The 26,208-nt window shown below is 34.8% G+C and overlaps 1 protein-coding gene and 1 long non-coding RNA gene across 5 annotated transcripts in view; one reads left to right on the plus strand and one right to left on the minus strand.

The window, feature by feature from the left end:
- Positions 1 to 26,208, plus strand: part of LOC125648995 (kinesin-like protein KIF26A) — a 97,401-nt gene that overhangs the window by 39,309 nt on the left and 31,884 nt on the right. Inside the window, exons 4-5 of one of the 4 annotated variants that reach the window (XM_056164427.1) lie at positions 5,065 to 5,267; positions 15,820 to 15,922. In XM_056164427.1, the coding sequence (XP_056020402.1) occupies positions 5,065 to 5,267; positions 15,820 to 15,922 (306 nt within the window). Of the gene's footprint in view, positions 1 to 5,064; positions 5,268 to 15,819; positions 15,923 to 20,909; positions 22,061 to 24,705; positions 24,727 to 26,208 lie in introns of those variants that run through there. The other 3 variants (XM_048876120.2, XM_048876122.2, XM_048876123.2) reach the window with 3 other exon arrangements.
- Positions 4,884 to 21,286, minus strand: LOC130054484 (uncharacterized). The gene is made up of 2 exons (XR_008802790.1): positions 21,200 to 21,286; positions 4,884 to 5,283 (listed from the first exon to the last, which is right to left on the minus strand). It is a non-coding gene; the product is annotated as an uncharacterized LOC130054484 (long non-coding RNA).

Here is a 26,208-nt window from a genome sequence, read left to right on the forward strand (position 1 = left end):
CCAATTTGACATAACTAGGGATTATAGGAAGAAAGCAAACACTGTTTTCGGTCTCTCCTTGTGACACGCTTGTTTGTTCGGTTAGATTGGGATGTTTGGCCCCATGTGATACTGATACACAACCGAGAATGACGATTGTTAAAACTTGTGTGTCTAGAAAACTATATATATGTATCAATAAACCCTTCAGGTTGGTTTTCTAATTAACATTTAGTTAATCTGGGTAATATAAAGTGGGTGGAGATCTCTCTGTTTGAACAAGTGTGGATTTGTCAATAAGAAAACATGATTTTTTTTGTTTCCTCCAGGCTAGGGAGAGCTGTTATCTTTAATTAGAAGTGATGAATTTGAAAAAATTGCAGAAAAATCTCTTTGAGGGTGTTTGTTCGTACTTTTTATCCTACTTTGTCAATAAAAAAGTTGAAATGTTAAAAAGTTTCACTGCACTTAAATGATAATCAAAGAAAAATGCTCCAAGCCACTATATGGTAGTTTGTTTCATCTAACATGTCAATGTTGTGAAGTTTCTATCTATGTAGGTAGTGTTTATTGTTAAGCTACCCAAGTTAATTTGATGCTAGGGTAGCTAGAGATTGAGATCAATCATTCAAGGTTGTTTTATCATTAGATGAATATGGTGTGTTGTGGAATTAATCCTTTCATATCACTGCAAAAGTAATGCAGGTAACCGGCCAGAGAGGTAAAAACATATTGGTGTAACCTCACGCAGAAAATGTACATAATGTTGTTTTAATTTATTACAGTGAATCTTGTAAATGAGAAAGAGTCCTAAGTATTTGCCTATTGTATAGCACAAGTGTTCTTGACTATTCTTAAATATTAGCTTAACAAACAAGATAAGTCCCAAGGTTTATGCAAGAATTTTATTTGTTCAGGTATTTGAAGGCTTGAAAGACATGAGTTTTGACTGTTGATACTCTGCAGAGAAAGGGAAATAAAATTTGCATTAAGAATTTACAATAAATTCTGTCAATCTCCTACACTATTTATTTTTAAAATCCCTGTGTACTACAGCAGAGAGTGCACGGCCAGTAGTTACCAGCATTGTACCACAATCAGGGTACGGTCAGTTGGGGAATTGCCCATTGATAGAGCAGCTTGGGATCAAATTGACTGGGGAAGTGGACATAATGAAAAAGGGGAAAGGGAAATTTGACACCTGTGAGGAATTTATGGGAGAAACTTATCAGGTCACAGAAAAAAGTCAAATAAAATCATTCAGTGGATATCATGCTTTTCTCATAGATCATTGTGAATGTTGAAGTGGGTGTATGACAAGTAGTGTTGCATTATTAATTGATATGTGGATGATGTGAAGACTGTATGAAGAGAGAAAGAAAATGGTAGGTTTCTCCTAATGTATTCCTGATTTTCTCATTGGAACATTTTTCACTTAATTGATATTTATAAATTGTATTCTAATTTCTTGTAAACAAATGTAGGAGTAGTCAGGTATGGTCATCAAGTTCATGGATTTTCAGCTGATGGATTTCCAAATGTTTAAATTAAAATCGAACATGATAAACCTTTAAGTTCTATCATGAGATTAAAAGGGTTTACGGTTATTAAAACTGCTGCTGAACAGTGATCTGTAGACATGTGGTTTTTTGAGTCCCAAGTCTCAAAGTTAAATTAGTCCATACTTTATGGGTAATTCACTCGGAATGAATTGGTGAATGGTTGTATGGTGGATTACGAAGGTTAGATCCTCTTTAGTACTTATGTCAGTGAGTTAAGTATTGGTCTGTAGATATCCTGATCTTCTAAATGACTATGGGAGGGAATTTAAGCACCATTGTCTATATCTAATCCCTATTTGTCTACTACTTGCCAAAATATTTACTCTTGTAATTGCGTTTCCTATGTAAGGGTCCTTGAACGATGGATAATTTGGGTAATGTATGTATATTTAGAAGATATACAAGAAACCCCATAAAAAGAACTTCGTGATGAAATACAGAATATTTGATGTACATGTATAAACTGTCATTTATGGCATTTTATGAACATTGACCTTGTAAATAATTAGATATGTTTTGGGGATATTGCTAACATATGATTTAAACCTTTGATATATGTATGGCATTTTATGGAAATACATTTAATTAGATTGTAAAAACTTACCCATTTTAGATTTGTAAAATGTTAAATACATGTACATGTATTATCCATGACTTTGATAAAAAAAATTAAAGCTTTGATTTCAATTGTATCAAATAGAGCTATGCTTGCATGATAATGAAGGCCTTTATACTTGTCAGCTCTCACTTTTGACAGAAATATGTGTGGGATTGTTTTTTGATGTGGCCATGTCTGCCTTTTGTATTTTTTTAAATGAATGTAGTAACAATCCCCTGGAAATTGCATTTCTTTACATGCATTTTGATGATTTCATTCATAAAGCGTATGATTGAAAGTTGAGTCTATTTAAGTCATCAATTTCGATAAAGAGGACTGAATTTTCTCACCAAACTGCGAGGCATGACTTTTGGTGGTGAGGAGTGTATATATAAAACAAAATCAAATATTGGTCTTTATGGTGTAAACCCTGAGTGTATGTACCAAAAGTCATGATGACTTTCTCATTTTGATAACCTAACAATGTGTAAAATTTTGTCACCAATTTCATGCTATTAGATATCAAGGAAATTGCAGCAATTGTATCATAGAATTCTGTAAAGAATGTTAAGATATGCATGGTCATGTAGCCCACATTCATTGGGTTTCATCCTCTGACATTACATGGAAATCATGAGAAAGGTCAGCTTTGATCAAGTTTTAATGTAGCGTTCATATACACATGCTGTAAGAATTAAAATCAACTTCCATTTGCCGACTTGAAAGAGGCTGTGTATGCTGGTCACTACAATCAAAGGGGTGTGTTTAGCAAGAAACAGCTGGGGAAGTGTTGGGAGATGTAGCAGGCAGGCTGCTGATACTCAGAAGATGCAGTAGTCATTTTGTGTGCAGCTTATGATAGTGGTATCAGAAGTGTAGGACAGGTTTATTAGGGCACCTGTCTGTACCAGTTATCCTGATGAACCAGCATCATCCCTGTTGATTCATCACATTCCATGGTCAGGTGCACCAAAAACTCTTCCTTGTTCAATGAAGTGTACAAGGTTTTGTTATGAATTAAAAAACCTAACTTCACAGGTTCTTGATGTTTGCAGGAAGTCTCAGTGTCTGTGAAAATCTTTCCAGTAAATTCATCTCATATTGGAGGGAATTGGGATGAATGTCTTTTATTATCTTATCAAAGGTGATGAGAGGTTTCATTTTGACAGCTGATAACCCAGATTTGAGGAAAAGTTCAGTTCGATACTGGTGACAATGAGATGGACTATATGTCAGGGTAGTCTTGTTGACAGAATACATTGTATTTTTACAGGTACTGCTCCCCTGAACTGGTATAAGCTCAGATATTTCATGCAGTAAATCACAACACCTGGAGCCTTGAAATACACATTGAAATTATGTTTTAAAAAACCCATATGCTTTCAATTGAAACAGACAGTATTGTGTGGCACAGACTTTAAAATTCAATTAAATGTCATTTGTTAGATAACAAAGGTAAAAATGAAGAACCCTGTTTTCTTTAAGAGAATCTATCTTCTCTGCCAAATTATTAACGATCACTTTAAAATTACATCTCCTAGGTGTCATCTTTGTATTCAACGTATTATATTCATGAAGTCCTGATTTATAATTGGGTCACATAGATCTATTTAGGTGGGGAATATCTAGAGCAATATGAAAAACGACTTGAAAGGTTGTGAATCTTTCCTGTAATTTTTTTGTTTCCATGGGGTGGGCACTTTTAAGACTTAGATATATAGGAAATGCCAGGATTTGTCTTGTTTCCAATTATGTCTTTTTTCAATGGGTTTTATGATACAAGCTGATAAATTGATGCAGGATTAGGAAGTTTCAATGTAAAGTCGGATGGCTTTTATACCATTATGCCAGTATTTAGATTGGTGATGAATAGATGAAAATTAAATGTCAATTTTATAATCTTTCATTAATGGTAGAGCAGACATTAGCTAGAATTCGTATTGTTCAGTCTATAAATGGGAAAATAAGACCTTAATTTGCATCTTTATAGTAAAGATGGGTGTGTTCCAGGAGAGATGTTTATATTTGTTACCTTTGTTATAAGATAAAAAATCAGGTGGCACATATTTTAATTGTCCATTAATTGTGATATCTGTAATCTACATAAAATTGCCATGAATTTGTACAGCTTTAGAAATATTATGGTGATATGAAAAATGTTAATGTCTGTGTTTTCTCCCTCATCAAGGCAGTGAACAGAAATTAAAACCATATAACTGTCAGGGATTTTTTTTCTCCATAACTGATCAGCCTTGTTTTCTGTGAGGATACCTTTTCTGTTGTTGCATCTGTTGTGGATTTCGCCTTGCTCTAAAATCTTGACAGATTCTATGAGGAGGTATCACTTCAGTATGTGAAGCTACAGGGCAGAGGGGTAAATTCACTGGGGGTAATTAGTCCTGATAGTGTTATATTACAGACTTGATCTAATTAATGGTGTTGTGATTTATGGGGAAGATGGTAGTGTGCTATTTTGTTGGGTCATTGTTGTCATTAAATTAGGCCTTTAAATTTTGATTATTTGTCAGAAGAGGGTTAGTAACTTAATTGGTACTGAGGGAGATACTTTCATCACCCTCAAGTTACTGGTGTTCAGAATGTGATCAAACAGACCGTAGAAAAAAAAATCTGAATGTATTTTATGTGAACTAGCTGTGTATTGACTAACAGAACACACAGAAAGTAACTTTTACACTTTTGAATATCAAAAGTCTTTGTCTAAGAATTAAAGAAACAAGTGGGCTTCAAGTTTTTCATCATTTTTTATAATACTACTAACTTAATACTGAACTAATTCAAGCCTTCACATTTAACTCTGATTAGGAGATAATTGTTTTGCAGATATTCAGGTTTGACTGTAAATTACAGTGTAACATCGTCATCATGTACATCAAAATATATTTTTTCCTTTTTCTTCTTTTCCAGAATTTTCCTGTTGAGAGAATACGAGAGCAGTTGCTAATCCCAGACAAATGTAAGCAGTTTCAGCAGGGCCTCTGTAATGTCTGTGACACGTCTGTTGTCCAGCTAAAGCGAGAAGTGACCGCTATGGTCCAGAGCATCCACCAGGCTCAGACTGAGTCACCGATACACCCAGGTCATGTCATCTCTCAGCAGTCCACCAGCAGGTTAGATATTCAGATTCTGAACAAAAAATGTTTAAATATTAACACTTGAAATTTATTTTGTAACAGTATGTTTATTCACCAATCAAGGGCCCTTGGGCATGTACAGGTTAACAGCAATGTTAAAATTATAACAATATAGATAAATAACAATCATTCAGAAGTACTAATACTGTCAGAGTTCACATTTATGCACTGCACACATCTATAATTATACCCCATGCAACGAAGTTGCGGAGGGTATAATGTTTTGTACCCTTCTGTCAGTCCCTTTCTTATCAGTGTAACTCCTCTGAGACCGCTCAACAGAATTTCATGAAACTTTGTAGTTAATAAGGACACACTGTGTAGATGTGCATATTCCCAGGAAATTCTGATTCAATAATCTTTCTGGGAGTTATGCCCCCTTTTGAATTTAGAATTTTGAGCCGGTTGTCCTGTTCTTGCAGTCCTAATGCATAGCATTACCATTCATTATGTGAGGCATTGTCAAGCAATGTTGGAGTGTGGGGTATGTGAGCTTGCTCACCTCTGCTTTCTTTCATTATATATGAAATACTGATTGCAGACAAAATTTAAATTAACAAAATGAAATATACAATAATAAATAACCAAACTGCTTCACACATCTAAGGACAGCGCCAGTTTCAGTAAAATGTAGTTGTTGCATGCAAAAATGTTTGTAAAATATTATGGATTGACCACAGAGCATCATAAACTCCAAAGACCAAGTCATACTTTTTAACTTTTTGCTTTTCAATATTTTTCTTTTGAGTGGATAATTGTAAAGAAGAAGCCTTGAAACAAGACAGTTTTTTTTTCTATCTTCATACACTTACTAATGAGATAAAATCTAAGAGATGTGGTGTCCAAAGGTTTTGTATTGCTTGAGCTTCATAGTTTCATTTGGTATGAAAGAAAAGGAAGAATTGGATATATACATAGAATTGCATGTTCACATGGGTTCTCATTCAAGATTGCAATGCTGTTGAGCGATAGCTTTGTCAGTTTTCTAATTTGAATAAATATTATTGGATAAAGGTAAATTACTCAAGATTCCAATTTGAAGATTTGGTGGCTGGAAACACTAATTGCATATTATGTCTTCCTCCTGTTGAATTCACCGAAAATGGTGAAGCTGAAAATCATTTCATGGAATGTGGTGTCAAAAAGATCAGTTTTCTCTTTAGAAAGCAGAGGAATTGCTGAGGAAATCAAGCACCCAAATGACAGGCCCCATTAAATATGGATATCATGAGTATTTGCAAGCATGGGCCTAGAAAAATCACCCTTTGCATCCGACAGACAAAACAGATAGCTTTTTCATAGAGCTATTAATTATTCTGTTCCATTCCTGAATTGTGTATTTGCTGAAGCGTTTTATAAATCAGTGATTTCTTTTTGTCTGGAGATACTGCAGATTTGCACCATGTTTGGCTGCCTTGAAGGCACGCAACAGGCTATAGGAACTGCAGGGTCAAGTTCGTGATTATTTGAATGTGGGCCCTCTAGATAGACAACAGCAATTTACAAAAAATAGTTATCTTAGATTGTGTTTACTAGTGTGATGTTGAAGGTAGAATTCCTATGACATGAGATGTGTTATTTATAATCCCGGAAAGTATGTCAGAATACTAGGTTAGTTTGCAGAAATATGTTATTATTACCCCAAATGTGTGAAGAAGAATGGCTACTGCCACACACAAAAAATTGAGGCTGTGTGTGCATTGAGTGGAATGTGGTATGACAGAGTTGGGGGATGAAGCGTGCCAACTGTCTAGAACTGCTGACAGGTTGTTGACAGAACCGGTGATAGTCTTAAATCAAATGGTGATAGATCTCAACATACTGCCCCCTGTGATACCAGAGTATAAGGAAGACCCCAGCAGCAGGGGTAGAGGTCCCCCTAAGATCAGTGCATCCATCACCTCTACAAAACACTATCATGAGTTAGACATATCGCTTCTGTTATTTTCTTTTTATGGCGAATATTCATGGTTGAAGACAATCGGGAATCACCCAAGCAGCTAGGGATTCTGATAACTTAAAACAGAAATGTTGTGTCTAGGACTAGGGGATTCGATGGATGATATTTTTGTTAATGTTTTTGGAATTGATGATTTCCCAAGGTGGTAGAATTCTACAGTATGTTGTCTAGAAGTTTCTTGATAGATGCGTAGAAAACAGAATATTTCATCTAGACATGAACTTTCACTTTATTGCCTGGGTATTTATTATTCATTGGAATGTAGAAGAGAGGATTTGGATAAATGGTAGATAAATGACACTTAGCAAGTACATAAGAACTTTTCTACATCCTCCATTGTTATTCATTTTGGTCTCTTCAAACACAGTAACAAAATGAGACAGTCTACCTGAAAATGATGAAAGGCAGTGCAGTTTTGTATGTTAATAGAATAGAGAATTCTGAAATAATGGGATTCAATTTTAAAATGAGTGATAGAATTTCTTCTTGGTTGGTTCAGTGATAAGACTGACGTTTTCATGGTAATGAAATGAGGTAGGCTACAAATGTTCAGATTATCATTGTGATTGCAGCCTAATTGTCCCTGTTTGGAAAATTTATACCACTGGGTAAAACATAAATGTCGGAATTAATGAAGTTAGTTTTTCTTGGAGGAGATACATAATTTGCATGAAAGCATGAAATGGCTGTATTGAGTGAGATTACCAAGATAGGATGAAGACTGTTGAGGATAGTCACATCAGTATCTCTGAGAAATAAAATTGATTGACTTTGGCTTTTTACCCCCAACTGTGATTTTAATGAATTTGAACATCTATCTGTGGGAAAATAGGATGTTGGAGTTGATCAGTGGTGTTTTTGACTTATGATCTGAGCAGGAATTGGGTGTTCTTCTGATAGCAGAGTGTATACTCTTATAATTTGAACACTTCGATGTTTCTGTGAATGAAGATGCTGGCTACTTAACCTGGAAGCAGATAATCCTATAACCTGGGATCTTATATTTTTCGATCTATTTGAAGTTGATTAATTCACTAAACAGTAGATTCTGTGATTAAAATATCAAAGACGATTAACTTCCTGCTACACATTTGGGACTTTGATGCTGAGGAAGATGCATTCGTGGGGGGTATATTTTTGATAAATTATCAAATGACCATTTATTGGGAAAATACATCTTTATCTTGGCCAGAAAGTCATTAAGATATTAACGGAAAGGATGTGTGTATTCTGAATGAAGCGGTGAAAAACAGTAGTGGTCAGAATCTTCTTAGAATAACTGACGAGAGCTAAGGGTAAGTATATTATATGTATAGTCATTTGATAGGAGACGATGACAGACAACAAACTTCATTGTATTCTCCTAATACTATTGTTCAGTGAATTATGGCATATTGAAGAATTCCAATCTAACAAACCCACTGGATCAAGCCTTAGTGTAATTTTGGAGCTGTTGTAGAATTATTGCTGTATACACAATTATGTGTGCATTTGTACGATTGTGTATGCCTTTGTGACGATATTTATCCTCCAATGTGAGGAGAGACTGTGTGGCTTTATTTTTGCCCCATGGCGAGGGGATATTTTGTGTGACTGTATTTTTGCCCCATTGCAAGGGAATACTCTGTGCGACAATATTTTTGCCCCATTGCGAGGGGATATTTTGTGTGACTGTATTTTTGCCCCATGGCGAGGGGATACTCTGTGTGACTATGTATTTTTGCCCCATTGTGAGGGAATACTCTGTGTGACTATTTTTTTGCCCCATTGCGAGGGGATATTTTGTGTGACTATTTTTGCCACATTGCGAGGGGATACTCTGTGTGACTATGTATTTTTGCCCCATTGTGAGGGAATACTCTGTGCGACAATATTTTTGCCCCATTGTGAGGGGATATTTTGTGTGACTATATTTTTGCCCCATTGTTAGGGAATACTTTGCTTTTGCAGCACTGTATTGTGAGTGGTTTAAAGTTTTTGAAGAGCAGTTAAGCGTGTGTGCAATTTTTATTTACACACCATTACATGTCATTTGGAGTGGTCAGGACTTTGTATACCAGAATGGGACTCTTGGTATTGAAAATGAAAAGTTCCCGAGAAAGACTAAAGCCAATATTTTCGTGCTATATTCTGTTAAAGATATGTAATTACTTCAGATTTTTTTTTTTTTTGGCAGTTTAGTGCTAAAACACACATTTGGTCGCAGAAGGAGATGCATGTAAGCTTTTGATATGACAAATATTGAAAGAAATGATTTCTATGGACTATTAGAGATCTATTGATTTCATTTTTAGGACAAATGTTGACACAAGATACAAAAAGGGAGATTAGATCTACAAATTCAACAAATCCCAGAGATCATAAAATTGAGAGACTATGTACAAGTTAAAGAACTGTCACTCTTTCTATAGTTTTCCAAAGTAATGTAATCTTTGATACTTCACACATTGACATAGGTTGGTTCTGTATAACATGGGGCTTAGCTATTCATTGCTGGAAAATTTGTATCTTGGTAAATTTAAGTTTCTTATTATTTTTTTTATCTTTTGTTAACTGAGAAGAAATTGGAATGAATTTGCTGATGTGAACCCTCTAATATTTCAGTGTGTCGGGATAAACATTGTAATCCACTCAACAAGGTATCATTGTTAGATTCTGATACTATATGTTATATGAGCTTATTGCAACAATTAAGAATTTAAACGTCTGGCATTTCTTGAAGCACTTGTTGCACAAAAGAGTCTGACCAAATTTTTGTTAAGATTTGGAATTGAGAGTGCAGATTTTTTCTCTCGAGAGACAACCATTTATTGAGTAAGGGCCAAATATGTAAGGCTAGAGGGTATTTCGTTTTGTTTGGTGCTGACATCAGGGATATGTTTCTCAGTGAGAGAGCAGTATCTCTCACAAACTGACAACTTAATTACACTCTTTGAATCAAAGAGATCAAAAGCTGTAGTTAAAATGAAATTTAAACTAATATGCAGTAATTAGATGTTGGGGATTTTGAAATTGAAATACATGCATAGAATGCCACAAGTACCTGTAGATTTTAGACTAAATGGTGTTAAAGACCCATAAAATAACTTCAAAGTATACTAGGGACAATTGACTGCAATTCTACACCACTGCAGTGCAATATTGACAACTTGTGGCCATTGTTGGGTATTGACCTTATGAGGTCTTCGCTTACTGGCACTGTTTACCTAGACTAGCTCTAGACAGGGTGGGGAGCAACCTGAGGCCTCTCTTCTAACTTTACTCTTGAATGGTGTGAGAATTCTAATGTCATCAGGATCTAGCTTATTACCAAAAGTGTCTTGTTTTTATGGTCTAGAGTTGGCTTTTGATGTGGCTGATTGTGAACTGCATGTCTACCTTGAGTAGATTTCTATATTGAGTGACACTAGTATTGACGTGTCTGCAGAAGTTACAGGTCACCAGAACAGACATAGGATCATCGACTAAGTATTCGATTTCATGGTGAGATTTATTAAGTATATGCACGGTATATCATTAGATCCCGACTTCACCATAACAGTTAAAATACATATATATGTACTGACTGGTATTAATAGATTCTTCTAAAAGTACTTTTGTTAGGTCTTGTAGTTTATATGATGAGATTTGGGCTTTTCATCAAGATGATTGATAGTGAAGGAATCCTCGAGGATTGTTTAATAGATTGGTGGGTATGGTATATACCAATATGTGATTCATTGTGTAAATACTCAATAATTCCGATAGATTTTAATATAGGAAGGACTTTCTTTCAATTGATAGCGTCACTGTATCATCGTTTTGCGATACCGAATAAATATGTTGTGCTGTCAGTTTAAATTTTTAGATGGTTATCAAATTTTCATACGACAAAGTTTTGAATCCTTTATATTGAACAAGGGCTCTTCAAAATTAATAGCAGTATTTATGGCTGTAAGAAATTTCACTATTTGCGTCAGTGACATTTAATTATGGGCATTAGGATATACATGAAATACAAGTTTCCATCCTAAGTATGAAAGGCTTTTAAATACATAAATGCATAAAATAGCAACTATTCATTTACAAATAATTTCAATGTTGACAAACTTGGCACAGGTTAAACTGCTTTGTATGAAGCTGTTATTGATGTGTTTTTATGTCCCTCCATCCTACAGAAGGTGTGTGATGATTATCCCGGTATAAGGTAGAGAACTCTTATTTACAGCAGCAGCAACATCTGCTAGATGATATACTGCCGCCTCTGAAGAAGTATCTCTTTGGACTGAGAGTTTTATATTGAGAACTTTGATGTTGTATTAGCTAAAGGCCATGCAGGTACCCGAGTTGCACAAATGTTAAGTTAGATTTCAGTTGATTTCCAGTGACCACTATTTGAGTATAAAAGTCTATGACAAATTAAGGATATTTAGACACCGGAACATTTCCCGTGGATTGTAATATAGACATACTTCAGTAGTTTTAAAACAGCTCTTTTACATTGTAGGACGTAGGTATACTTGGGTTTGAATGATACTGTAACAAATGTTCTGTAGCATTAGATTTAACATAGGAATCAGAAGTGATAAATGGAGAATTCAAAGCTAAAAAAAAAGTGTGATCATATGGTGTAATTACTGTATAGCCATCAAAAACAAATATTTAGTCATTGATGCAATTCATAAAAAAATGAGATTTTGGTTAGTTATAGATATTTTTGGCCATGATTTTTCATTTTAATTGGTTGAAGGCCAGCTGGCTGAGCTAGCAGAAGATAGTCTGAAACTCTTAAACCATCGTACTGTTCTTTGATATGTGTAATACAAAGAGGTTTGAGGGATCAATTAGCATATGATTGTTTACAGGTATGTAAATTAACAATTGCATGTTAAAGTGCAGATCCATTAAATCCGATGTAAACAAATATGCACATCTTATTAGATTTGCTCATGTGATACATTTTCGTGGGGGGAAAAGATAATTTCTCATATGAAGCACAGTGGTAATATCCTAGCTCTCCTTCACTGCTGGGCATTAATGGAGTGTTGTGATTAATTGTCCAATGAATTAAAAAACAAAGTGTCTGTTGTCCGTGACTTGATTTCATTTTAAAGACTCTGGTGGGGTTAATTCGTGAGCATATATTAATTATATAACACAGTTTTTACTTGGATGGTCATTGAACTGTTGGTACTGTGTTTGAGTGTGGAGTAGTCATATAACATTCAGAATTTTAAAAAAAAGAAGCTTTTATATGTTATAATATGTTTATTCACCAATCAGGGGGGGGGGGGGGGGGGGGGCATGTACAGTTTAACTAGTAATTAATTATAACAATTTAAATGAATAACAATCATTCAGAATCAGAAGTACTACTATACTGTCCTGACTAGATATTTAAAGGTAGAAATTTTAATAAAGTTTTAGCAAGATTGTAGGTTGCATAGGGAAAACGAATTATATCTAGTTGTGCAGAGACTTAGATAAGAATTAAGATATTCTTTACTTGAATGCTGTACTATGATGTCAGGTGAAAATGTCAGCTAAAAGCTGTGTAATATAAAGCTAACACATGTGAAGATCTGAGCTGGGATGAAGGATGTACATTATTAAAGCTATAAATAATAGGGAATTGTCACTGAGGGGTTGTTGTGGGATTTTAGAACTTTGTTCAGGCCAGTATAGGAACAAATAGTGTGGATCAGCTTATTGGGTTTAGTACACTGGATAGAAGCTCTAAAAAGTAATGATGTAGAAGATTTTGCTGCAGACATTGGGAGACTTTAATATAGCCTTGAGGTTTTCTGCCCCCTCAAAACGTAGCAGGGACTGGGGCTTGTGCTAACAAATCTGTGATTTATTGTAGTGGGGGAGTTATGGAAACCGGATTGCATTGTGAAGGTTTTACATGATATGAAAAAAATCTGAAATCATATTTCAATTCCATATTCTTTCACTGCATGTTATCTTGCTTTGCTAGAAAATTAATATCAGAATGATTTATGACATATATGTAATTATTACATGTAAAACATTGTTTCTTTATATTTCACTGTGTATGTGCTAGGTTATTCACACATTGACTTATGACTGATAATTTGATGATAGTAATCTTGATAAGACAGTAAATAATTAATGGAAATAGTTCAATCCCACATAGATTCAGTGTGTCTGATAAATATCTGAAATTGTTATAGGTATCAAAGATTGAGGGAACAACCAGGTCCATTGTGAAAGTCAAAATTATCAATGATTTGTAAAATTTATTCTATATAACTGTCAACACGAGATATTGGTGAAGACATTGATGTGTAGAATATTTTCGTTTTTATTTGAAAATATGTAAATGAGGTCCCGTCATGTCCCCTATCTCTGATCAATGTACTTACTGACTGGTTTCTTCATCTACATGATAATACATTCACGAGCTGCTCATATCGTAAACAGCATATCATTCTTATCATCAGGCAGTTTGAAGTTCCAGGATTTTTTTGAATGAAAATTGTAAAAGTGAAGTTTGACATGGTAGGTTTTTACAAGATTGTATATGGCTTCCATGTTGACAGGTCTGTAGAATGGAATTTTGATTCCACATCAAAGAGCTCACAGCAAACACCTGTTTGACCCCTGCTTTTGACATTTGGAGGGAGTTTTGACGGTTTTTTTTTTTTATTCCTCTGTATTTTTGATCCACTTTCAGCTGAGTTTTGAATCTCATAAATTGTTATCTTGTGTGTATATATAGCATTACAGGTGAAACTGGGACCACAGTATATACAAGTCTGCAAATGAGATCAGGTTACAACAAGCCTATGGTAGAAAGACCCTGAAGAAAGGGATCACAGGCAATAACTCAAATTTCCCTTTTCTTTTGTGAAAGAGATATATGCTTTATGAATGGTGTCAAGTTGCTCTTTAGCTCTGTTGCTCAATCTCAACAAAAAGTGTGGAAGGTGGAAGAATTTCATGATTTACAAATTAGAGGCTTTCAAATTGGCTCAAGTTCATTGTTCATGTGTCTTGCCAGAATTTCAAGAACTTGCATGTTTTCAAGAAATGTCTTTACAAAAAACCTTCGGAATCTCTAAGAAGTTAACTTTACATCCCCCCTCTGCATGCTTGGATAGAAAAATTGGTAGAGCAATTTATGAAAATCACATGTTATTTAAAGAAAGAACTTGTTCTTTGATACCTGAAACAACAATATTTAATATTATTTCAAAGTTGGCAACTGAAGACAAAGTACCAGGTGTTGAAGCTGCTTGCTGCAGGTGGTTTTTGATTTGGAGAAACTTTTTGTAATTCCATATATCATACAGCATTTCCCATGTTATAGAAATTCTCAGATTTCACCCCAAAACAGTTAATATATAACACACATATTGAAATAGCCAGTTGATTTATATTGATGTCATCTTCAGAGCCCAGTGATTTTGAATACTAAGGGTAGTCTCTATCTTTCTCTCAATCTATTTTTGGGAAATGATTGGTTTGGAAGAACTATTGATATCAATTCATCATCCCTCCTGAGTTTGAGATTTTAAGCAGCGTGGACCTTTGTCTAGGATAAAACGGGACTGAGACGACTTGTGTATAAACTTTATTGGAAATTGACAATCTGAGAAATTTACAGGTGGAAGTTATGATATTATTGAATTAACTTTTTTGTTGTTCTTTACATGATCGATATGTTAAATGAAGAGGTATCGATGACGTTAGACCATTAGCAAATTGTTTTATTACTTGGCTTTATTCAGTATTGTACCGACTACTTTACGAACTAATTTTGAGTATAAAGACTATAAATTGAGATAAGAAAATGACAATATCCATGACTCAACATTTACTTGTGGATTTGATTTTTGAAATATCAATATAATATATCCATCATATTTCAAACTTGAGTGTTAGCATATGGGTTTTTTCCGTGTGATTTGTCATAAAATTGAAAGCAATATTCCAGCACAGGCTTTAATCCAGGCTTTGTTACATGTAAATATTTCAAGTGGTGTGCACATAAAATTCTTGTCAAAATGTTCTTTTGTTGACTAAAGTGTTCGTATTTCATTTCAACTTCATTCTTGTCCTCCTTACATGAGTGATGGAACATTTCTACGAACCAATATTGCATCAAGCTGGGTCTGGAGTGAAAAATCAAAGACCCTTCTGAAACATTGGCATCAACTCTTAACAAACGGGACTACATGTTTATGACATTTCACAAACATGCATAAACACAATTAAGTTCATCAGATATGGCTTAATATCAGGCAGAAAGTCGAAGGTCAATCAGTTTTTATTTTCTAACAGATTGGTATTATGCAACTACATTGTGCAGGAGGAGTCCATGCATACAGGCATGCATGGTGATAACTGTTATGTTAGCTCTCTTGTATAATGCTAGCCATATGGACAATTTTTATGGAGATCTGAAGTTGTCATAATTGAGACATTTCTTGATATCCCGTGTGAACTGAATTACCAAACACAAAAGTCAACAATTATTGTGTATTTGAGTTGTTACCATATAGAAAATTGGACTGTGATCTTCTTGTGTACGAAGAATAAGAATTTTTCGATCGGTTTCAGATCACCGAAGCAAAAGACACAAGGAAGCCCAGGACCAGGTGGATCCAACAATGTTTATCTGGACCAGCACCACCCGAAGAACCACCACTTCAAAATTAATCAAGTAAGGGGAAATTTAGAAAGACAGAAAATATGTGTTTTGTATGCATGTATTTGAACATAGATGCAGACTTTAGAGAGTCATAACGAATCAGCGAAATGAAAATGAATGCGTTACCATTGCAATTTTTTTTAACCCTCTGTGTGTCTGCATTGTGGCAATGGATGGGATGAGGGACTCTTTGCAGAGAGAGGGTTAATAAATTTGTAACTACAGTGGAACCCCATTACCGTATTTGTCCTATTGAGTGCCCCAGGCACTTAGAAAATTGGAGGGGGAGGTTATTTATTACTCTATGCTGAAATAATGGCCCATTAAATTTGAATATTGAATAAATTTGAAAAATGTTTTACTGAATATCAAATTGCACATAAATTTTATTACATTTCTTTAAACACTAATAATTAATGCATTCATGTCTATATTTCAAATCGTCAGTTGTAATGCAGAAAAATATACTGTAATAGCTTATTACTTTCACATCACACCGTTTGTGTCATTGACTAATACCACGTATGATTTACTAAACTTTCGGTTTCACTTTCGCAGTACAGCTATTGTGGTGGCTGCGTCGAGTATGAATATAGTTCTTGCATTAGGGGGATTTCATGTTTACAGAGATGTCTGGGATCCATTCCAGAGAGAATCTCTCGAAATGAAAAGAGAGATCAACAATCCTATGGATAAATTATGCGATTGCTGTTGCAAAGGATGGTGCAGTAGTTGGACACGGGTCTCGAAAAATAAGTAAAGTTGTAGCATATTCTTTTTAAACATGGGGGGACTTTGAAATGCATTGTAAATGGAAACTATCGCTACTCTGAAGATACCGGTATTGGTGGACTAGAGATACCATGTATTATGAAATTCAGTGCAAAACCAAGATTGCTAGAAAGATTAAAAACTCTATTATCAGAAATGTGAGTAGTACTGTATTTCAAAGGGGGGCCCTTAATTTTTGAGAGTTGAAAAAAGTCCCAGGGGATGCTGATAGGGGTTGGGGCGCTGAATAGGATGGATACGGTATTATGCTTCTCATTTGTTCACAACGAAATAACACAATACTGGGGGAGGAACATAATAAATGTTGAAATTCAATAAAAACAACACTTAGAAATCGTACTCTCTGTAATAGAGGGTGGTGGTGGTGAATATTTCTTTATTCCGTTTCCTTAAAGACCGACACTAATCTGTTTTAAGCTTATCCTAAATGTCCATATAACTAATGTCGGATCTATCTGCAGCTGACATGTTTTCACCATTTTCTTTAACTTCCGATTCCTTACATAATGCTTTCATACAAATTTCACTCAAGAACTCGTTCATACTTAACATTTATTCATCAAATTGTAAACTACACGCGTATAACATGCTATGTTAATGACCGATATTTTCTGCTGGTGTTGTAGCATTGTCGCAAACCATGGTTTTGAGCCGTCATACATGCTCCCTCAAATGATGATGGAAAAGCACCCGACTGGGTAACCGATGATGTTGTAGAAATAAAACTGTTTTTAATTTGTGATCAGTGTGCCTCAACTTATTTACTGACGGGGGAATCCCCACTGATCACACAAGTTTATCGGAAATTCAGGTCGTTTCTGGTGTCAACGATGGGACTGAAGTAAATTTTGTTTTAATTATTTCTTATACCCAAACTGTTTTTATAAAGTTTAATTATACTATTTTTAAATAAATGCTATTTACATGTAATTGTTTATCAATGACTTTGATACCATCGACCTGCTAGATCTGTCAAAAATTGATCATTCAAGCGTCACTAATCTCCTAAACAGACTAGGAAATTTACATACTGATAGTTCAGGTGTGAACTGCAGATTACAGGGTGTGCATGCTTATCTTAATCGACATTGAATATGCAAAGGTTTATTGTGTTTACAATGTAATACCAAATTGCAGCATCTAGGGACAAAGTAAAAACTATTTTATACATGTTTGTTAAGAAATGGTTTTGTGTTTAAATATTCCAACATAAAAAGTGGCCCAAAATTGGAATAAACTTATCTTATTCTTACTTATGTACTGAAACCTAATATTTTGTGAAATCAAATTGTATAAAGTGAATTTTATGTAAATTTTACTCTCAACAAAATTGAAATACCATGTTGCACACTCTTAACAGAGTGGTTTTTACAGGTAGAATGGAGCATGTGTCTGCTTCAGCAGCTTGTCGATGCACTCAAGGTCTTAGTTCCAGTGTCAGGCAAAGGTTGGAGTGTTTCAAGATATCAAACACGTGGCACTTTAAAAATCTGCCACAGTGACTCCAAGCCTCGCAAAATTCATAACAGTCACCACTGGAACAAGACAAAAATGTGATGCAAATGACTGCAGTATAACATACCCAGGCAATGCCCCCTTCCCCTCCACAAAACAAGCAAAATGTACTGATTAAACCCTAGGACTCAATGAGGGCCTTTGGTGGCCCAAGACCCTCTACTCCTTAGATGCTTAAGGTCAGAGTGTGCAAGTTGTGTCCAAGTCCTTAATTTGTAAACAATTGTTGTCTGTCACACAGGAGCTTTGTGTGCTAAGATTGTAGTCCAAGGCCATTTCATAAGGTCAAGGTCCTAGGAGAAATAAGATTTATTTTAGATTTTTGTAACAAAGAAGCAATTAGCATGTTTATGTATAACTCAAAAGTTTTCATATATATGCATGTTATACACCTGACCCAAGGTAATTTGAAATAAGGTAATATAGAAATAAAGTTTAGAATTGTTTTCAAGGTTGCATCTTTATGACAAAGGTTGATTATGACTTTGAATTGTGCTATGATTATGCACTATGTTTTTAGAACAGAGAGGCTTTAGACCTGCATATATCTAGATCCTAGACCAAGGGCATTGGATGATGTCAAAAGAAAAATATGACAACCCCTGTCTTTGTAACATTGTAATTTAGTTAAGGTCAGTCGTGTGATAGGTCAGGTCAAGTTTGCAATGTATTAAATGGGTGTATTTGAGTATCTTGCTGGGCTATGAGGAGGAAATATAGTTTTTGACTTTGGTAAATTTTGTTCTTTGTTTCTTGTTTAGAGGTATTGTAACATTCAAGTATTAGAAAACATCCGGATTTCATTACCAGAGATGTGGAATCATTTGGCCACTCATTGCTTTTTTATCATATTTGGGTGGACAGAGGTTTTGTACATTAACACATGATATGGTAGATTTCATGTTTCAAAGCTATTGAATTGTCAGTCTTTCAAAGCTTTGTCTTCAACTTAAATTATTATGTCACCCGCAAATTGGGGACAGGTTCTGGTACGGAACTATCAGTGTTGTTGGGTATTGGAAAGAGTAAAATGATGCATAATCAGCTCCCTCGTGATTTGCTTTATGAAATTAAGGGATCGTATATCAAAGAACCTTTTGGGTATTGAAAGAAACAACAATGGAAGAAAATCGAAAATGGGTAATTGACAAGAAATTTGATTACAAAATTGTACGATTTGAGATGGTGATTAATGGTTAAAAAATCTGAAGTTTTTTCTAGTATTTTAATGTGGAAGTTGGTATTTTCAACAGAAAAATCAATGGAATTCACAATAGATTTCCTAGCTTTGACTTATATCCACTTAGCTGGAATTTGCGATATATTGTATGCAATTTTACACTTCCTGCGGAGAGGATCAGATTTGTGAACATTTGTCTAATAATGTGAATGAAACATAGCAAGTTGCATTTCCCATATGACCAATGTACCAAACAGAACAATGAAAGGAATGGTTAATTATCGAAAATAGAATAAATTCGTAGTATTGAATATGCCTATTTCCTGGTGATTATAACATGGACGATTGACCTTCCATTTCTTCACAATTTTGGATAAAAAGACTTCTAACACTTTAATTAATTTGCATGTGTGCAATAAAAAAAAGTATGTTAGAGGACCTATTCCATTGATGTTTCATAAATAGTCCTTGAAAGAAGTGGGGTTTGCAATTCACAGTTGCTGCAGTATTATAAGCCTCCCGTGTTCTTGTCACATTAATTCCCACGAAGCTGATTACTTAATACATGCTGTTGTGTGTTTAACTGATTGATGATTATTCTCCAGTTAAAATAATTATACTTTTGGAATAATTGGTGAATTAGCTGTTGGCTTTGGTCTTCCTAGGAAGTGATTATGGTCATCAAGTGAGACTAGAGTGAAAAATGCATTGCTGCAATCGTTACCTCTATCATCCACAACCAAGCATTATTCTAGTTGCATGCTTCAGTATAAATGTGTTCAAAACATCAAAAAGTATTTCAGCAATAGTATAAAAAATGGAGTAAAAGAAATCAAGAGAAAAAAAATACATAAAAATCCATTGACATAATCACAAAACTGAAATTTCTCGGAAGAGATTACCTTAGTTCAACTTCCAATGTTTGTTACATTTGTGCTATGGATTGGACATTATTAAATTCACTCAAAGAATTCATTCACTGTTTGTGTACTTTTATCCAATTATGATTATTTTGCTGCGGCTTTGAATTGTCAACTTCTGAGATTGACACCAATGGATTTGTTTACTGTTAATTGTAATTTAGTGTAGATTTGTTTACTTGCCATTGTCTGTGTAAAAGTACAGAACAAGGGATAGAGAGACATCCCAGCACTGTAAGATCGGAGTAAACATGCTGCTTACAAAATGAAGTCAGACATTCACATGAAAACTATTGTCAAGTCTGTGTGCAGTGGGTTCAAATATTCAATTATCTAATGGCACAAATTCTGTCAAAATATTGATACAAGCCATAAGCAGAATTCAATGGCATTATCCAAATGCTGAAGTAGATGGCGGTGCTTATGAAGAATAATCGTATAATTAGTGACAATCTGCCCGGGCTTTACAAAAGTGTAAGTTTTACGTAAATCCTGGTCCACAGAAATAAATACAGTTATGATATCTTGCTCATCTGAATAATGCAAATCAACTTAACAGAGGCCCGTTGATCAATGACAACATTTTTAGTGATAAAATATTTTTTGCCGATGTAAGAGGGAAGAGTCTTGTCCTCTTTGGTATGGTCTTGATTGATTGCTTGGTTTGGAGACGGAAAGTTAAAAGCACTGTAAAGTATCACAGGGCGATTTGGATCAATTTTCGCAGCATACTTAACTACTTAATAGGAAAGTAATATTAGTTACACTGTTACAGATATTGGATCGGAAATGTTCACCTCCGTCAGAATCCGAGCATTTTTATTGCGCCTTTCTAATGTTCTGTTTGTGTGATCAGTAAATGTACATCAGGATGGTACTTACATTGTCTTTCTTTAGAAGGGAAGGTATTACATCTCCTAGAATAACAGCATTGATTTAAATTCAGCGTAGACTGTCGGCTGTTTATTTTCCTAGTAAGGCTATGTGTATGGGCCGTTTAACATGCTCTCTCTGATACTTGCGAGGGGACAAAGTGCATTCTCACATCTCAGGTATTTAAATGTCTGTTCTGATACACATGGCGTACATTGTCACCTGAAGAACTGAAGTATACAGTCCATATCTTTGTGGAGAACTTATCTGCAACTTCAGAGATATTAGGAAGCTACAGACGCATTGGACCAAAGGTTGTTTCAGGCATTTTTTGTGACAGTGTAAATTAGAGCTGTTTTGACTGGACAAGCTCCTGGAGATGTAGCTGTGCTATTGAAATGTTAGCTTTGAAATTCTAAGAGTGTGCATTTTACCTCAGTGCAAGATATTGTTTTGGTCTGTGAGGACTTCGTAATTTTTGTGTGTGTGCAATATGTGCTTATTCAGTGGAGAAAATACCTACAGGGATAAAAAAAAATCTATGAAATGATCAAAAATTGAAATTGTATAGGATTTCATCTGTTTGACAAGTTTATTCACCTTCAAAAAATAAGGAAACTGTCTGAAGAAAAAAAACCTGATTCATTATTATCTCAGATTTGTCCTTATATGGAGGAATGACCCACAGCTACGATTAAGGAATTATTGTTTGTATTGGGTTTCTTTACGTTTTGAAGCGGTGTAGGCTTGTGCTATATTGTGATTATCCCAGTGTTAGTGTACACCTGGAGAAATGATCAGTCTTACTGGTTGACAAATGATTTGGTGTCGGATCTTTAATACAGACCTCCTTTATGTAAATGGATATAGGTAAGGATTAATTCTTGTCGATATAGAGAATCATCATATATAGTTTGAAAATTTAAAAAAAAAAAAGGGACTTGTCTTGGAAGATTTTTTTAAAAAGAAAATTTGACAATTCAGGAACACATTCAAGAAATTTGAAACAGTTGCAATTATACATGTCTTTTGTAGATTTGTTAATTGCATTACTCGTGAAAAATTTCAAAATTTCATACAAACATTATTTAGACTGAGTAAGAAAATGAAAAATTCTGTGTGAAGCGAGGTGCAACTCGACAGTAATAAAATTGTCTAATGTGACTCATTTTGTCCCTTTGATGTAATATATCACAGAATAAATACGTCTACATTATAAAAGGAACTGATGGTAATATGTTTACAATTTTTCAAGTGATATGGAACTTGTTCTTATATTCATAAGTACCATCAATCTTGTTTCTCACACCTCAGATTTCCTGTTTTTATGAATGAATGTTATTTACAATCGTGAAATTTGGTCATTAAGAATCTCCAACGACTTGGTATTTTTTTTAAGGTGCACTTGATCATTGACTGCATATGATACTGACAAGTGGCATCCACACCATGTCATTTCATGATGGTTTCATGAAATTTAAACAAGCGAATAGAGGCGTCATGGTTAACGCATTGTTGTTATGTAATTGATCCCAGGGGTTCGGTGAAGTTTTTTATATTATAGTGTTTAAAATTCCATGTTTGTGTTTAACCTGTATTAATGAATGATAGAGAGCAGTTGAAAAGTGAAAAGTATGAATGAACCTAGTTACCTTTAGAGGAATAACAATTGAGAGAAAGCAACCGGTAGCCCCTGATATTGAATACTGTGGTCACAATTGATGGGTGTCCAGTTTAAAATTGGAGGGGAGGAACAGGATTTGTCTCTAACAAAGGATGCTTTTTAGAAATAGGGCAATGTACACCTTAACTTACAAAGGTGTTAGTCATCTTGTTCAGACACATCATTTCATTTTCAGCAGAAAAATTTACAGAAAGATAGCCAAAGGGAGTAGTATAGTGTCTTCTGATATACAGGTCAAAGCTTGGAGATGAAGTTACAGGTTTTTGACATTTTTAGAAGAAATGTTCAGACCTCATTTGTTAGCTAAGTGTAGATAAAGACTTTCTCAATAGGTCTTGTTACATAAAGGGAGGAATCATTATCTTAGTTGGACTCGACAAAATGGGTCCCGTTAGTGGATAGCGTTGGTTGGTTGATTGATATTTTGAATTCAGACACATTCATCAGGGTGAAATTTTAACAGCATGTTGCCTAATTTACTGTTTTGTTGGGTGTCTATAAGCTTCAAAAGAATTCTAATTGTAATCAAGGTTAATACATACCTATGTAATCTTGATTTGACAAAAGTGTTAATATACATGGAAATACACAGCTATTGTGGTATATGCGCTAAGTAAGTCACTTGATTAGCTATTGCAAGTGGCTAAACTAAGTCAATTGATTAGCTATATTACAAGTTGTGTAAGTTACATGTTTTATTTACCATTTTAACAAAAACACAATGGACTCCAATAATATATCGCACATTCCTGAGAATTGGAAACCTTAGAGTGAAAGGCAATTTGTTTATTTTGTTCTGGGACCTACATTGTGTGTCAAATATGCTATGATGTAATTAATAATGTAGTAGAATGATTGGTTATTGATGGTTCCCAGTAGAGTGAGCTCTCTATCCACTGTGTCAGGGACCTCTTGTGGGGCATTGAGTAGTCATTAGCAGGATTACCCTGTTGTTTTTGGATTCTCTTGCCCAGTGCCTTTATATGAAAGTGTAACTAAATGGCACCCCAGTCATAAAAAGGTAATGGAGAATCAAGGAAATTTGTTTGAAAACATCAGGGGGTTAAAGAAAGTCAATTGTTCCAAGGAGAAATTCTTGTTGATCACTTGGTGTGGGTCTTGACCAGGTGTGGGTTTGATTGGTTTAATTACAGGTAGTGACTTTCAGGTGGAATGAATGCACAGTCAGCTTTCTTGGGGTGGGGTAGTCCCTCTGCCAATATAAGGATTTTGAGGAAGAATAACGCTACAAAATGAATGAATTGATTATAATGTTGGTTAAAGGCAGTGATTCTGTGGTATTGGGACGTATTCATTTAGCGAGTAAGACATAATATTTCCTCTGTATTTTTTCCTCATTTGAATATTATCTATGATAATCATGAATTGTGTCCTCTCTTTTAAAATGAATCCAATTTATTCAATATGAGTTCATAGAAAATTGTGTCGGTAATTATTTCTGACTGAGAAAAACTGGTAATTAACATGTCACTTCATCTGCAAAAGTATGCTTAACATGTTTGAAGTTTGTCAAACATGTATGGGTTTACGGAAGTAATCAGCTTTAGAAATATTTTTACAACCTTTGATTACGTCTTTTCTCTGAATAAATTTTTAGAAGGAAAAGGATGTCCCACCAATAAATACAGCAAATATTTAGACTAGGGTTGACCAGAACAACTTTCATCTGTAGGATACAAGTACGAGGAGCTGATAAGATTTGTCAAACTGTTTGTTTTAGTGGTGAGATAAGCTTTGTAATGATGCTTAAGACTCTTCATTTATTACAGTCTAGTGGTGATTCAACAGGAGTCATGAAATCTGCTCTCTTGTGTGTCCTATATGTTATCAGGTCAGTGCTAAACAAACTGTAGCAGGATCAGGTTTCTCAGCCCTTTGATTATCCTTCAGTGAGTTACTTACAGCTCTGGTGGTTTATGATGTAACGACCCCTTATTAATGCACCCTGGAGACTTGGCTGTAATTAGAGTGCAAGGTGGCTATGATATCTCAGTTCAACATCCTTTGGTGGGTCGACTGCCATGGTGTTTGAAAGCTAGAGGTCATTATTAATTTTGCAAGAAAGTGATGACTTGGCTTTTTAGAGGGATAACGAGAAGGGATTTTCTTTTGGTGCGAGTTTTCAAAACTTTTGCCAGGATATAGGACATATTATGCTTCCATCAGATCAGATGAGTTGATACACCTTATGGATCAGTAGAAAATCTCATTTTGGTAGAGGTAGGTTGGTCAGGTACATCCTATTGTTAATAACAAAGTGATAGCAAATTTAATTTCTGTTTTATTTCCTTGATAACCCCTTTCTGCAGGGAAGACAGCTGACCCTACAAGCCACATCTATTGGCCATTTTTCGCACCTGGCAGTTATAAAAATTATCCAAGCATGTTTGATTTCTTTGTCCAGAAAGTTGATGGTCATTTGCAGAGTCAGTAGATATCTTTTCACTTTGCTTTTGTGACTGCTTGTAAAGATTGTAAATTATGAATGAAGCTGAAATCTGTGGGTTGTTTTGACAGTGTGGGGTGTTGTAGAGAAGTGTTAGGTTGCATTCAGAGGCATTACATCAAAATTGATTTACATCGTATCTTACAACAGCAAAAATGCTGTACGAGCAATAAAAACTGTCAAAAAGTTACCAAATCCTCAATAAATAATAAGAGATCCTCCTCTTTGATCTGCAAGCTCATGACACAACTAATGCACTTAATGGGAAATAAAACTGACAATGGATCAGAGTTAATATCTATTATATACTACAAGTTATTGTATTGTTGGAAAGGTCTTGCTTTGTGTAATGTATGACCATACCGTGAAGATCCGACCAATCAAGGCAGAGCCTTAGGGGGCAATAGTAGTAAGTGGATAGATGATGTCTTCATTGAGATCAAGAGAACATAACCCTGGGCCTTTGATCTTGCAGTAGGTCTTGACACAGAAGTCGACTTCAGAAACATTTCATGTGCACAAATGCATATTAATATCCATTACTTGGACAGGAAATGATGCATGTAATAATTTCTGCAATGTGTCAAATTCAAGAGTTTTATGGTAGGATGTGGGATTAAATTTCATCAATATGTTGGATCAGTTTTAAATTGTTCTGGTATTTGAGACTGCAGTGGGTTTAGAGTGATTGGTAATGAAACTAATGATGGCGATATGAAGTAATCGAGTGCGATATTACAGAGGATTTAGACTAGTATAGAGTGTCATCCATTCTAGTTTGTTGATCCATGTGCTTTACAAACGACTTGGGGAATATGGAAATTTTGTGTAGTTTGAATGTAGATTGGACCCTCTTATCTTTTGATG

Source organism: Ostrea edulis, chromosome 5 (assembly GCF_947568905.1).
Source record: "Ostrea edulis chromosome 5, xbOstEdul1.1, whole genome shotgun sequence".
In the NCBI taxonomy this organism is placed as follows: domain Eukaryota; kingdom Metazoa; phylum Mollusca; class Bivalvia; order Ostreida; family Ostreidae; genus Ostrea; species Ostrea edulis.